This window comes from Protopterus annectens, chromosome 9.part0 (genome assembly GCF_019279795.1).
Source record: "Protopterus annectens isolate FY-2018-M chromosome 9.part0, PAN1.0, whole genome shotgun sequence".
In the NCBI taxonomy this organism is placed as follows: Eukaryota; Metazoa; Chordata; order Ceratodontiformes; family Protopteridae; genus Protopterus; species Protopterus annectens.
This window is the reverse complement of record NC_056743.1, coordinates 998,439,833-998,456,292: the sequence shown is the minus strand read 5'-3', so window position 1 is coordinate 998,456,292 and position 16,460 is coordinate 998,439,833. Positions and strand designations below refer to the sequence as shown.

Here is a 16,460-nt window from a genome sequence, read left to right as displayed (position 1 = left end):
CAATACGAGATGAGAGAGTCTCAAAAAATTCTTTCACACAAGGAATGCACTATATTATGATCACTGTAGCCTGAAAAGTCAAAGTAGAGACTGGCTCAACAGATCCTTCTTGAGTAGAAGTAGTAGCCAAGTGTCACTATATGATTTATATGTCCAAATGACAGGCAGCATTTGTCAGGGATGAGGGCAGTGCATGGTTTATGCCCCAGCAAAAAGGTAGGAGAATTGGAACCAAATTATGAAATGCAAGTAACACTACTTGAGGAAATGATTATGAAAGGAAAAGCAGAAATTACAAACTCAAAGGTACACATAAGCCAAGGCTGTCTTTCTTTCAGTCTCTCACTGTTAGCCTCAAATTTTCCTAAAAAGTGTCTGTAAATGACCTCTAGAACCCCACAGTCTCATCAAGCATTACAAATCAAATGTGATCTTGAATCAGCAAGTCTTAAACACTCACTAATGATGAGCTAAGATGATGAGACTGGCTGTGTCTAAAAGGAATGAAGCATAAAGGGGCCATTGAAGAAAAACTGAACTAGATAGGAGTGTCAACATGCAGTGTTTGACTACCGTGCATCATGCAGATTAACATATCCATAAAACAAAAGGGAAAAAGACAATACCATACACTGCTGAAATTCTTACCCTGGGCTTAACAAGCAGCTTCCCTGTAACAGTGAACATCCGAGACAGACCAAATGGTGTACACACTGCAAAGAAAGAAAAATAATGATTAACAGGGCAAATATACTGAATGCAAACAGATGACGCTTAACAAGCACAATTAATATTAAGTGCAGTATCCTCCCATGATTTTTGCCCATCCTGCTCATCAGGATGCAACCTTGCCCCACTTGCCTACTCTATCCCCAATACCCAATCACCCACTCTTACTGTATGTATTCACTAGCCACAGAGACATCCTACTCTTTCCCAAATTGCAATATCTTTTTTTTTTTTTATTTTAAAACTCTTCCTCTAGCTGACATCACAAAATACTTCCTGCTGTACACTACTGAAGCCAATATGACAATCTTTGCATTCCTCTACAGCTACATCACCATTCCCCAAAATGTAAACATCCTCCTGCTTACTCATGTCACCACTCTACACTGTAGGATTCCAACACACTAACTACTAGTAATAATACTGCCACATATGGACGACTGGGTGAGTAATCAGAAATTCACCCCAGGGGTTCCACCTGTGTCCCTCTTGTACAGGGAGTGTATGCCTTAAACAGACACGCTTTGGAACAAGGGTTGAACTTGGCTAGGTTTGTAATGGCCCTAGGGCAATTAGCCTAGTAACCTCCTATGATCCCATGTAACTAAAGACATATCTTGCAATGCTAATCTTAATTTACCTTCTATCAACTGTCTACCTACACCACCAGATCTCTAATTCACTACCCCGCAATAACATCAACATTACTACAACCCACCACACATCACCTTCTACCTCAGTTTCTCCTAACAAAAAAGAACAAAACAACTCCTACAGTCCAACTTTATTTTTTTTTTATCATTCTTTATTTCTCTCTTCTCTGCTTATCTATTTCACCAAGTACAACATAAAACTCACCTCAGCTTTTTAATCTCTGCTACATAAAACTACCCAAAATCCCTTTACACCTTCCAAGTTCTACTACTCTTATTGTCTCTTTTCGAACACACTTCCTAGCAAAGTGAACTACACCATATCGATTTACTCTCTCTCTCAGCCCTACCCACAAAAGTACAAACCACTCATTCTCTGCCATGCCAACTTTATGCAAAGCTATTTCACTGAATTCTTTAACAATTCATATTCTTTCCATAACCCAGCTATCCCCTCAAATTATAAATTAGACAAAATAAAGTAAAGTGGCTACATCTCTATCAATAACATGTCCTATCATTACACCTATGTGGTGTTATCCACTCAAAATCCAGGTCCAACTCAACTACAACACTGAATCATATCTCCCACAACAAGTGATACTACAATTCTCCAGAGAGAAAGAAAGAAAGCCACACTGGCCTCAAATTTCTACACATCAGCCTGTGAAGCATCTACAACAAACTTCAAGTCCAAGTCCATGCATTCAGAAGACAACAGCCTCCTGACACCCCAGTAGCCAGATAAACCTGTTTAAAGCCTGAGACAAAGAATGAAGAAAACCTACCTCCTTATAACATCCTTAAGAATATCTTAACAAAAAAGATGCGAGAGTGGCAACAGTATACAAAAATAGCCTGGAAGTTACTCTAATACACTTTAGTACACTAGAATTCCATAACGCAGAACTATTTACCTCATCTCTACAACTTAACTGCAAGTCCATAAGTCATCATAGGGCTATATATGTTGCCAAGTAATATATGAACTTTAGAAGACATCTTCTCTTAGATCTCCTATCACATAACACACAATCATTATTGGAGAATTTAACCTTGACCGTCTCTCTGTTAACTAAAACAATCCCTCCAATAGTATTCAACTATATGGTTTCACACAACTTATCAATATCCCAACCAGATATAACAAAACTACAGATGAGAAAAATCACCTATTAGATTGAGTTATCACCTCACTGGCAAAGACAACTGTGGTACTTTATCTGACACACTAAGTGATCACCTATCAACCTTTCTAATTATATATTAAATGCAAAGTTCTCAAACACCACCATAACAGCATTACAAAATCATTCCTATTTCAACAACGAAAGCCTTACTGACACCTTAAACATATGAAAGTGGAACACACTTAAAAGATTACCCGGGATAAATGCTGCCATAGAATTCAGCAGTACATTTCTAAACATCCTAAATAATCTTACCCTTCTTAATGCAAAAAGAAGAAACAAAACCCTTCACCATGGCCAAGAAGACATACCAAGCAACCTATGAAACCAAGGGACAAAGCCTGGAAAATGAGCTTGCAACAAAACTTCAACAAACCTACAATACAGGTCCCTAAGAAATCAAACAAGTAGCACATTAATCAAGACAACTACAGAGACAAATATAGCGTAGATATATATATACACACACACACACACACACACACACACACACACACACACACACATATATATATATATATATATATATATATATATATATACATACATACACACACATATACACACACACACACACATATAAATTATACCCCAAAAGTTTCTGGACTTTGATCAACAACCTCCTCAACTCTGGTAAAACTACGCAGCTCTCACAATCACTCTCCAAAAAAAGAACCACAGCCACTCAGTTCAACCAGTACTTCATCCATTTACCAGTCTCTTATTTAAAAATGTAGGTAATACCACACTCTAAATCCATTCTCAGAATGACAACTATCAGACTATTTTCCTTCTCAAAGCATTTCCTATTGTAGTCATCAATAAATACCTTCACAACCCAAACCTACTACCACAGTCTTGAGTCAATTACCCTCAGAATATATTAAAACTGCTACTGAAGCCCAGGCCTACCCAGTCTCAATCCTTAAACCATTCTATCAAAGAAAACTACACCCCAGAACTTTGGGAAAAAAATAAAGGCAGATCAACTACTGAATTTTCAAAATTATAAGCCCTTATCAAGAACTATCATTACTATCAAAAATCCGAGAAAACTGCATCCATACACAATTCCTAAAATCTGTCAGTGATGATATTCTCTTTTCTCCATCGCAGCATGGTTTCAGAAATAACCATAGCACTGCTAACCCACTGTGAATAAAACAGACAAACAAGACACAGAATTACAGGTTGTTACTAAATCAATATCTAAGGAAAAATTTGCTCTGCTACTGCTCACCTATCAGCTAGAATAATTGTTTGGCCACGCCTGCTACATTTTCTCCAAATACTTACTTTTTTCTACTTCCCCCTTTTCTCCAATAGGACATTAAGATACTCGCTTAACTAGAAATCATTTTGTTTACATTAAAACCAACCTCACATCCAGACTGGTTAAAATGTATGACCCACTGGAGCTCATACAGAAGCAACTCACAATAAACAGGGTTTCGTACCATATCCTTGTAACCTATAGGTCCCTCCTCCATGTTCCAGGAAACCCATACTACCTATCTCAATGTACTAGAGTCCCTCACCATTCAATCCAATACGATATTCATGGGGGATCTCAACTACTACCCCTCTATACACTGGGAATCCTATAACACTTCTAATGCACAGGCCCAGCGATTGTTAAACTTTAATCCCAACATCCTGGAACAGTTGGTCTATTCTCCTACCAAGGGATACAAACATCCTTGACCTAGTACTCACGAACACTGGGGGGGTGGGGTGGGGTGGGGGTAATGTTTCTCACCCAATGTAATGTCTTCACTCATCATTTCTGACCATAAGGCAGTATTACTTAAAATAAAAATTAGATCTGGGGATCCAGCAAAACCAAAAATCTTTAGAAACTATCCCAAGGCTAACCTCTCTCCACTAAGCAATTCCTTGGCTAAATTCCAAGCACCCCCAAAACCCAGTAAACACCATAGCATACGCTGAGCTATTTACAAAATCTCTGTACAACAACATTATTAGCTGTAGAGAGTGAGCTGTGCCCACTTATACTAAGAATAAACCAAACTCAAAAGATAAGCCACTATGGTAGAATCACAATATCAATCAGTTATACAACAAAAGAAAAAATATTGGCTAAGCGTGGAGGAACATAGATACTAAGCCCCATGACCAATCTAAATAGGCAACTAAGAGTGTTAATCAATACTTCAAAGGCTAAATTTGAAGAAAAAACAGCTTATCAGGCAAAGGACAACCACAAAGCTTTCGACACGTCTGTAACCTCCGGGGAACTACACAACAATGCGCACAACTTCTTGTATCCACTCAAAATTCACATGGAACCAGTGGTCATTGCAAACCTTTTGGCTGACTGGTTCAGCTCACATTTCTCCCCCACTACCCCCGACAGTCCAAAGGAAATACCACATACTACAATCCCCTCAACCACTACTAGAAAACAGGTTATCAATGCACTTTCCAAGGCCAAAAACACTGCCTCGATGGTCCTCAGTAACATCCTGAGATGTTTAATCAATATGACCTCTCTGGTCCACTTGACTTACTTAATTTCCAACTGGAGCTTTCAGCCAGGTTTTGTGCCCAAGGAATGGAAGATGGCTACAGTCACTCCGTTGCACAAAGGAGATCCAACCACTGATCTGGGTAACTACAGGCCCACAAATCTTACCATCCTAATATACAAAGCCATGGAAAGAATCATCATGGATATGATAAATGAGGCTATAGGTATCCAGCATATGCTGGACCCATCACAGTAACTTTGTGAAAGGAAGGTTATGCCTATTAAATCTGATGGATTTTTGTGAGAAGGCCACCAAAGTACTGGATGAAGGTAAAATTGTGCATACTGGATGAAGTTAAAACTGTGCATACAGCTTACCTCAACCTGGACAAGTCTTTTGATACAATATCCCACTCAAGCATTAGACAAGCTCATTAATTTAGGGATAAACTCTTATCACCATCTGGATAGCCAACTGGCTCAACGATTGGGAGCCAGAGGTCAAAACAGGTGAAGCCACCTCCACCAAGAGGCCAGCCATTAGCAGAGTCCCCCAGAGCTCGGTACTCAGCCCACTCCTTTTTGCATCTATTTCTCTAAATGGAAGCAAATGCTGAAGGTTTATGGCTGACTAAGTTTGCAGATGTTTGCAATCTGGGAGTTCTCATCAGCTCCCCTGCAGAAATTGGCATTCTTCGAGAAGGTCCATCTCAGATTAACAAATGGTGCCAAAGCCATGATCTTAAAAAACAGTTATGTACTTGCCATAGCTTAGCATCTGTGCTATCCAGTGTCATTATTCATCACAGATGGATCTAGGATCAGACCTCAAATCTGACCTGGCAACTTCTCAGACAGATTCAGAGTTCAAGCTCTGCCCTTTCCCATAATCCCCTGCTACCTTCTAACCCTTATATAGAGTTTGGTAAAAATAGCTGAAACACAGAAAATCTACAACAGGAGCCAAAACACCTCTTATGAAATACCAGCCACTTCAGCCGGGCCAGAACTCCCAGAAGGAGAGGGAAGGAGGGGGGGAATGTGGTGAATACTGACATTGGGTAGTACAGATGCCAAGTTACGGTAAGTACATAACTCTGTCTGATGCTATCTGTGTTATTACTCATCGGAGATGGGTCAGAGTCCCCAGCTATGTACCCGGGGTGGCCGCAAGGAACAATATGCCGGAACATGGATAAACCAAAGAAAACCCTGTTCCTGGACACTAAGCCCAAGTAGTAGTGCAAAATGAAAGTGTGAGGATTAGACCAAGTTGCAGCAGCACAAATCTCATCAAGGCAAAGTCTAGCCAAAATGGCTGATGACGTAGCAATAGACCTATTACAGTGGCCCTTCACTGGTCTGGATAGTTTTAGATGCCGACTAGCATAAATGAAGGAAATGCAACCAGCAATCTACCTGAAAACAGTCACTTTAGAAATTGCCTGGCCCTTTCTGTTCTGACAAAAAGCAATAAAGAGTTGGTCTGACTTTCTAAACTCCTCAATCCTCTTTAAATAAAAACGTAATTTTCTGTAGACATCTAAACAATGCAAGCTATATTCCCCTTTATTAGAGTAATTAGGGAAGAAGACTGGTAGTTGAATCAATTGAATGAGATTAGCTTGAGAGGCCACTTTAGGGAGAAAGGAAGGATTTGTTCTGTCCTTATGAAAGATCATGAATGGTGGCTTAATGCACACAGCCTGAAGTTCTGAGTCCCTCTTGGCAGAGGTAAAGGCTGTCTTCCAGGAAAGAAATTTAAGATCACATGAACTAGCTGCTTCAAAAGGTTTTGCGTTATGGACTGTAGCACCAAAGTCAAATCCCATGGTGGGGACAGATCCTTAATAGTAGGTCTAAGAAGAAAAACTCCTTTTCGAAAGGCTTTGCACAATTTGGGAGAAAAGTTAAGGTTCATTACTGATATGGAAATTAGAGATGGCAGCCAACTGGAGCTTAATGGTAGAAAAACTCACCATATCCTGAAAAAGGGAAGATAAAAGCAAAATATCAGGAATAGGGGCTGAAAAGGGATCTAGATTCCACTGTATAGCCCAAATGGAAAACGTTTTCACTTACTGGAATACATCATCTTAGTAGAACGCTTTTGAGAAGCCAAAATAATGCCCATCTCTAAGGAAGGAAGCCTGGACTGTGAAAGGATTACTGGAACTGGAGAAACCATGCTGTTAGATGAAGGGTTTGGACTGGGAAGTGGAAGCCCCCAGGGATGGGAAATGATATCCGAAATGGGCTCTAGTATCAAAGTTGGATACTGCAGATGAGACCTTAGGAATGAAAACCACCCCTGATGAGGCCAGAAAGGGGCAATGAGGATGAGAGAGGTTTTCAGGCTACAAGCTTTCTGGAAGACTTTGGGTATTAGGGGAATAGGAGGACAGGCAGGTACAGAGGAGACCTGGAGGCTAATTGTGAACAACAGCGACCCTGGATGACTCCCTTGAAGAGGGGATCATGGCAAAGTAATTGCTGCATTTGGGGTTGATTGGTGAAGCAAAGATGTTGCGGCACTGTTGACCTCAATGGTCAAAGATTTGCCTTGCCTCCGACTGATTCAGGGACCACTCGTGAGGGCTCAAGATGGACCTGCTTAGTTTGTCAGCAAACACACTGGAACTCTCGGGAATATGAGTTGCAAGGAGAAAGCAGCTGGAAGACATCACCCATTCCCACACACTAATGGCCTCTCTGCACAGAGAATAAGACTGTGTTCCCCCTTGCTTGTTGATATACCAGACAACCGCCATATTGGTCTGTCTGAATTGCTATAGTCCCCAGAGGGAGGTATTCCTGAAAGGCTTGTAACCTTAGAAGGATTGCTCTCATCTCCAGGACATTTATGTGCAATTTGGTATCTATGGAAGACTACATGCCTTGAACACTCATGTCCTGAATCCCCCCCCCACCCAAGCAGGGAGGTGTCCGTGGCCACTGTGGCCTTGGACAGGGAAGACAAAATGACCCGCCTATAAATGGGTCTTGAGACTGAAGACACCAAGCAAGATAATTCCTGCACATCTGAGTCAACTTTATTGTCAACTTGGGCTGTGACAGAATAGACCACTGAACAGCCAAGGTCCACTGGAGAACTTGCAAGTGATACCTGGTGATAGGAACCATCTGAATGGCAGCCGCCACACAGCTTAGAGTTTTGAGGATCAAAGGAACAGGCGGGCGTGATAGATTCAACAAAAGAGAGATTCGATCCCAAATGAGCTGGACCCTGCAGGGAGGCAGTGCTGCAGTCTCTGATACCATGTCCAGCAGGACTCCGATAAATTCTAGATTGTGGCTTGGAACTAGATTTAACTTGGGTAGATTCACTGTGATAACTAAATGCTGGAATAGACGGAGGACATTACCTGGTTGCCAGAGATAGTCGATGCCTTGTGGGAGCCATGAGAAGCCAATCGTCCAAGTATGGAAAAACCTGGAAACCTTGCAACTGGAGATGAGCTGCCACCACTGCCATACATTTGGTACACACCTGGGGAGCTATGGTGAGTTCAAAGGGCAGAGCTCTGAACTGATAATGTTTGGCCCCTAGCCAAAAGTGCAAGTGAATCTTGGAGCATCTGTCGCTCTTTATATGACAGCATGCATCCTTGAGATCTAGTGAGCACATCCAATCATCCTTGCGCAAGAGACAAAGAATGGACTGTACAGTGACAATCCAGAACTTGGACTTATTGACAGAAAGGTTTAGCTTATTGAGATCCAAAATTGGATGCAGGTCCTTGGTCTTTTATGGTACCAAAAAGAAGCGAAAGTTAGATCCGGACCCTCGTTCTCCTGGCAGGACCTACTGAATGGCTCTTTTTCGAATGAGGCCTTGGATCTCAAGATAGGCCAACTCCCTTTGGTGGGGTGGTACGTCTGGGAAGGAGTTCCAAATTGGAGGGAGCTGAGAGAAGGAAATGGAGTAACTCCTGGAAATAATTTTTAACACCCACTGATCAGAGGTGAGACTTGTCCGTACTAGAGGTGAAGGGAAAGATGACCCCCCCACCCCGACTGCATCCACGGCAGGACAGTCAGGCAGCATGTCAGGAACGCTGGAAGGGCTTCTCAGAGACTGGGTCTCAAGATCTCTGGTTTTGCGGACCCCTTTTCCCCTAGGACAGCTTCTACCACTGAACCCATGCCCCATCCTGCAGAACAGGATTCTTGGTGAGTATCATGAAAGGAAGACTGAGTCCTCCAGAGCCAAAGCTTCTTACTGCCCCCTCTGGGTCTTGGAAAAGGATCTCTAGTGAGTAGACAACTTGATCCCTACCGTGGAAAGAGTCTTGCCTTCCTGCTTGCTATGGGTTAAGGTTTCCTTAACAGAAGGTCTAAACAAAGTGGAACTATCAAAGGGGGTGTTAGTGAAAGATGCCTTAAAGGGTTCTGCAGATGCAAAGCCAGGCAAGCTGTTGGATGGCAATGCTGGTGCCTACCGCTCGAGAGGTGGCCTCTGCAGTATTGGAGATCAGCCTCATCAAAGCATTAGTTAAAGATGTGAGATTAATTTGAGGCTCTCTGGAGGCAACAACTCTGACAGCGAAGTGATAAGCTCCAAAACCAAATCCCTCTGAAACCGGGTAAAGTGGGCCAAGTAATTTGTTGCTCTCAGACCAAATGTAGGTGAGGCAAACACATGCTTTCCAAAATGGTTGCTCACTTGGGACTCCATGTTCGGGGGATGGACCAAGGAGCTTTGCACAACTAGCTCCTTCTTAGTAGCAGTGGGCACCATGATGGCATCAGCAGGGAACCCTTTACTCCAAAAAGACCTATTGTTAGGAGGACTGAGGAATTTGTCTGCTTTCCTGGACACAGGTTCCACCATATCTGGCTCCTTCCAAGCCCTGCTGGTGATAAGGTCCATAAGCTCATCAGCAGGGAGAGAAAAGTACAGTTGTGTACACTTGCCATAAATGCAGATGTTACGAGTGTATTCACTGTTGCAGTCATCACATTTGGGTTATCTGCTGCTGGTAGCTCTCAGCCGGCCTGAATACCAGAGTCTTGGGATTTCTTCGTCAGAAGGTATAGCTTCTTCCATGAAATCAGGTCGTCAGGGGTATAAAACATGCAACTGATGCCATTACATCAGGTTTTCTTGCCCCAGATGTCAAGTGCCCCCAAAATAGGAAGCAATTATATGGAATGGAACACTCCCAGAAAACGGCAAATACACATGGTATAAGATACGCCAAACCAAAAAGGATAGGTAAAAACAAAGAGAAGTCAGGGGGCTGGAGGGAGGGTAACCAGGACTGCAACAGTGAATACACTTGAACATCTACATTTATGGTACGTGTACACAACTGTACTATGTTCCTCGTGTTTCACTGTTGCAGTCATCACATTTGGGTTGATTCCCAAAGCTAAGGAAGGGTGGAGGTAGTTAAGAAGCATAAGGGCTGGCAATCAGGCCCTGTAAGACTGCTGTGGCAAATCCAGCTCTGGATTTAGAAGATAGGCAAGTGGTAATGCTTGGTGAAAGGGTGTATAGAGCTCCAGGTTGCAGCTTCCAGGATGTCTCTGATAGGGACTCCCCTGAGAAATGCTGTAGAGGTGGATGTAGCCATAGTGGAATGTGCCCTGATCCCCTGTGGGGTAGGTTGTCCGTGGTGTTTGTAGCAGAAATGGATGCAGTGTGTTATCCATTTATAGATGGTTTGCTTTGAAATGGCCTTGCCCTCTGCCCCTGAGGCAAAGCTGACTAGCAGCTGGTCAGATTTTCTGAGAGGCTTAGTCCTGTCCAGATAGAACCTAAGCTGCCTGTGCATGTCCAGGGAATGCAGGATCCTTTCTCCTTTATTCTGAGGATTAGGGAAAAAGTTGGCAAATGAATGGACTGGTTTAAAGCCACACTAGACATCACCTTGGGCATAAAAGATGCATTAGTCCTGAGGGAAAACCTGTCTGCGTGGAAGATGATGAAGGGTTCCACTGCCATAAGGGCCTGCAGTTCAGACACTCTTCTTGCTGAAGTGATGGCTAGAAGTAAAGCTGTTTTTCCATTAAAGTAATTTTAACTCTGCTGAAGCAGCAGGTTCAAAGGGCGGAAGTGTGAGCTTTTCCAATACAAACGTAAGGTCCCGGGCTGCAGTGGGAGCTCTCCTGGGAGGTCTTAAATATTTGGCTCTTCTTAGGAACTGTTTTACCAGCGGATGAGAGAAGAGGGGTGGTTCAGTATCATAATGAGCTGAGATAGCAGAGGCATGAATCTTAACTAAAGGATAGGCCTTTGTGCAGTATTTCTGTTAAGTAATCTAGTATATGAGGTAAGCTGGGAACAGTTGTGTCCATTCCCTGAGACTGGCTCCAGGAACAGTATCTTTTCCACTTTTCCGAATAGGATTTTTCTAGTACTAAGCCTCCTTGCCTCAAGAATGACATCCAGCACCTGCTTACTGGGGGTTGCTGGTGAGGAGTTCAGGGGATTAGCCAGGCTGCAAGGTTCAGGGTCTGTAGCTGAGGGTGCAGAAACTGGCCCACATGCTGGGACAGCAGGGAAGGAGTCTGAGGCAGGTGCCATGGCTGTAGCACTGTCAGACTGCGCAAAAGAGGGTACCAGTGCTGGTGTGGCCAGTCTGGTGCAATCAGGATTGCCCTTGGCTTGTCCTGTTTGATCTTTAGCAGAACCTTCGAGAGGAGGGGCAGAGGGGGAAAGGCATAGACTGAGAGGCTTTCCAAGGTAAAGGACAAGGCATCCACTTTCCAAGCTTGGCTGTGGGGAGTTCTCGTGCAATATTTGTTCAATTGATAGTTCTGAGGGGAAGCAAAAAAGTCCACCTCTGGTGTCCCCCACCTGTTCCTCAAAAGCTTGAATATTTTGGGTTCCAGTTTCCACTCATGTGGGTCCATGAGACTTCTGCTCTAATTGTCTGCCAGTGAATTTACTTTGCCTGGCAGTAACTGAGATTGTAGGTGCACTTGGCTGTTCAAGGCTGTGTTTCACACAGCCATGGCTAGTCTGCAGAGTGGGTAGGAATGGGTTGCCCCCTGCTTATTTACCACATAACTGTGGTGTTGTCGGTCTTTACCAAAAGTTGCCCTGGAAGAATAAGGCCTTTGAAGGCTGTCAGAGCATTCTGTACAGCTAACATTTCTTTTTGATTGATATGCAGGTGCATTTGCTTTGGGTTCCATTTGCCCTGAATGCACTGCTCTGTCATGTGAGCACCCCATGCATAGTCTGATGCGTCTGTTGTAAGGGTTTGGGCGGCAGAGAGTAGAGTGAAAGGAAGTCCCTTGTTGCGGTTGCAGGCCTCTGCCCACCAAAGGAACTCTGTCCTTAGGCAAGAAATGATGGGAATCATTGTTTCCATGTCCTGAGAATGTTGACACCAGAGACTTTTTAGGTACCATTGAAGTTTCCTCATATGTAGTCTTGCATATGGAATTAGTAGGTCATGAACCCTAGGGCTAGCAGTATTTTTCTTGCAGATAGCCAGGTTTTGGTGGCCAGTAGATTGAAGTAGTTTGTCAAATAAATTTGTTTCTCTGGAGTGAGGAATGCCATCTGGGAAGTTGTGTTCAAGCTTGCTCCCAGGAATACAATCTGTTGGCTGGGTACCAGCTGTGATTTCTTTTCGTTGATGGTGTACCCCAGTGAAGTTAGAAGTCTCTTTACAAATGCCAGGTGCAGAAGTAGTAATTCCTAACTGTCCGCCTGAATCAGGCAATCATCCAAGTATGGGTAAATTTGAATTCTCCTCTGCCAGCAATATGTAATGGCTGGAGTTAGGCACTTTGTGAATAACCTGGGCACAGTAGATAAGCCAAAGGGAAGTGCAAAGAACTGATGGTGCCTAGAGCCTGTCTAGATCCCTTATGGGGATGTGCAGATAAGCTTCTTTTAAGTCTAGGGTTGCTAGCCAGAAGTCCTTGGCTAGCATAGGAAGCAGCTGTTAGAGAGGTAGCATTTTGAATTTTGGAATCACCAGAAAGGTGTTGAAAATAAACAGGTCCAGGATAGGACGCCAAGAGTTCTCTTTTCTGGGAACCAGAAACAGTCTGGAATAAAAGCCTTGTCTCCTTTGTTCTGCTGGGGCAGGTTAAATAGTCTTGATACTGAGAAGAGAAAGTACTTGCTTCTGGGCCTCTGCCCACTGGTTTGTGGGGAGGTCTGGCCATCTGTTTAGGGTTGGGAGTGAGTGGAAGTGGAATCTGTATCCCTGGGAAACAATGTTCAAGACCCACCTGTCTTGGGTAATGTATTCCCAGTTTTTGGCATGCAGGGCAAGTTTCCCTCTTAAAGGTGCAAGTACTTGGGCAAGGCTTGGAGGAGTTAAGGAGAAGTCATTGTGCACTTTTATCACAGGATGGCGGCTTACTACTCCCAGTTTTGGACGTGGGAGCACACCATTGCTTAGATCTGTGCATAACCTGAGACTGTAGTCTTGGTGGTCTGCTGCCCCTGGGCTTGGACTGAGAAGGCCTGGAAGAGACTGGAAAAGACCAGTTTTTTGAAGGCCAATGCCTACTGAATCTAGGTGGCTGTATTTGTAAGAAATCTTTAACAGTTTGCATAAATTTAGCTTTCTCCTCCATCCTTTTGAGGACAACTTCTGCTTTATTGCCAAATAGACACTCTTGATTTAATGGTGCATCTAGCAATTTTGCTTTGACATCATCTGGCAAGTTCTGTTCCTTAAGCCAAGTATGCCTTCTAAGAATAGACCCAGTGACAGCAGCCCTGCAAGATGCTTCTAAGGCATCAAACCCACATTGCAAAGTATGTTTACCAACTTGGTTAGCAGAATGCATTAACTCTTGTAAATCTTTGTGTTCTGTACAGTCAGGAATCAACAACATTTTTTGTTTAATTGGCTCCATAATATGCTGCGGAAACTTTAACATATGAAACTGGCAATTTAAAACCCTAATGGCAAGAGTAGCAGATATGTATACCTTTTTACCCCATCTGTCTAAAGCGCTAGAATCCCTGTCGGAAGGGGTAGGATTTTTGGCAGTTGTAGCCTTAATGCCTTCAGGCCCCTGGGAAATGGTCTCTGAATCCACAGTAGGATTCTTAAAAAGGAATTTGTGAGAGTCAGGCACTCTATAGTACCTGTCATGTTTCCTGGGAGCTGGAGGCAAAGTATCAGGGGTAAGGCTGGATTCCAAGAAGACATCATCTACAATTTCCAGAACAGGAGGGATAGCTAGAGACCTGCGCTGAGGCAAGCTTAAAAATTCACTGAGTCTCTTTTCGGACTGGGAGTAGTCCTGGCTCTCCAAGCAGAAATGCTCTAAGGGTGGTGCAGGGTTTCACCAAAGGAAAAATCTTCTGGAGGGGAAGCAGAGGGAATGGAATCTTCTGCATCAGAATCCTCATAGGTAGATAAGGGTATGTCCTGGTAATCAGAAGGATCAGAGTTAACAGATTCCTGATCAGAAGAATCAGAAGGAAAATCAGTTCTTGGTCTTTTTGAAGAGGAAGGCTGACTTCCTCTAATTAAAGTAATGAGGTCCTCAGCCATTCTAAGCATTTGTTTTATGTGGCATGTGGGCCTGAGAATGCGCTTTGGTCGTCTGTTTCCTAGGCGTAGCGCAAACTTTAGGCCTGAGAAATTCAGTACTTTTGGTTTGAAATGAAGTAGTCAGTTTAATATGAAAATCAGAAGACCTGAATACACCCTCAGAAGCCGGTGCCTGCACAGTGGCTCTGGACCCATTCAAGGTCATCCGCAGGTTCCATAGTCGAAGCATCTCGCGAAATACAGGACTTCGAATGGGTCTCAGTAGAGGCCTGCGAATCTGTAGAAGCAGGTATCAGGGGGTGCAAAAGCGCCTCACTGAGTACCAGCGGACTGGCGATTAGCTTAACGGAAGTGGCATCAGCAGCTTTGGACCCATGCAGTCTGTCTCTGTCTTTATCCTTATGTTTGTTCAGAAGATCAGTAGTTGGATGGCTTATCGAAGCCATTTCAGAGTACGGAGATCGAGCGTGAAAGAATTTAGCTACAGAAATTGCCAGACGACTAATAGTTCGGGCGTTGACCAAGGCACAAAACCGACAGTGAGGGATGTCATGGTCTTAGCCTAAACAGGTGACGCAGTAAGAATGAAAAGCTCTGTGAGGTATTTGCTTTCCACAGGCAAGACGATTAACTTTTTCTGACATCTGTTAGAGCAAGAAAAAAGGATCCCCAACAGAGTACTTATCTTTTAGAAGATTTCAGGTCTGAAACTCGAAAAATGAAAATTTCAGGAGGTGGCCGACCAGCACTTGAACTGCTTCTGCTTTGGGCACTGCATGGCAAGGACTGATGTAATGGCATCGGCTGCATGTTTTAGACCCCTGACGACCTGACTTCATGGAAGAAGCGACAGAATCTGACGCAGAAATTCCAAGACTCTGGTATTCAGGCCGGCTGAGGGCTACCTGCAGGCAGATAACCCAAATGTGATGACTGCAACAGTGAAACATGGAGAACAGCCCAGGTAGAAGATGGCCCTGTCACGAATGCCTTCAGGAACACGGACCCCTCTGAAGGGATTGAGGAAGACCATCCACCTCTCTGCTTGAAAACCTCTGAGATGCCCCCGAAGGACATCTTCTCAAGTAGAAGTCTGGGGGTGCCGTCGCCCTCCTCAAAATCTGTCTCCTCAGTGACAGACTCTCTAGGGGAGTCCAAATGTCTCCTCTTAGAAGTTCACTTCTGAGGGGGCACCTCAGCAGTGCACTCAAGGGAGGATTCAGAAGAGATGGGTACCCCAAGTGGGGCAGTGCCCATCTGAAGGCACTCGCAGGAGGGCTGACACTGGATGGATGAGGAGGTCTAAGCACCCAAACCCAAAAAAGGCTGGGTGGGACCTTGAGAAAGAAAGGTAGCTGCCAAGCTGGAGAATGTCCTCTCTACCACTTGGAAGGTTGATGGACTGGATGAAGCCCTCCTCCCATCCCAAGTGGCAGGGCCACATGGGAAGGGAGAAGGGACCCTGGCGTAGCACCGACACCCAGAGATGATATCAGCCCCGAGCTGTCCAGCGCCAAAGCCCCTAAGGGAAGGGAACTGTCCGAAAATCTGGAACCAAACGAACCCCAAGGGACCCCTTGGAGATGAAGAACACTCTGGTCTGAGGGCTGTGAATAAAGCTGGCCAGGGACCCTGACTGTGTTGAGAGGGGAGGGTACCAGTCACCATCGGCCTCTCACAAGGAATCTCACGGTCCTGATATTCCAAAACGTGCTGGATTGGAAGAAGAGAGTGGAGGCCTGTAGACAGGGAGGGTCACCTAGCCACCTGGGCAGGGGACGGCAGCAAGCCCAACTCAATTTGGGCCTTGAAGAAGCTCCTCCTCATCCTATCCACATCTGAGCAAAGGAGACTTTTGGAGGACCTGGACAAGGATGATGAGTGGCCACATCCT

The 16,460-nt window shown here is 44.1% G+C and overlaps 1 protein-coding gene across 1 annotated transcript in view; it reads right to left on the bottom strand.

Moving 5' to 3' along the window:
* LMBR1L (limb development membrane protein 1 like) overlaps positions 1-16,460 on the bottom strand; it is a 1,236,065-nt gene that overhangs the window by 624,477 nt on the left and 595,128 nt on the right. The window contains exon 7 of the mRNA XM_044082192.1: positions 649-713. Coding sequence (XP_043938127.1) covers positions 649-713 — 65 coding nt within the window. The remainder of the gene's footprint in view (positions 1-648; positions 714-16,460) is intronic.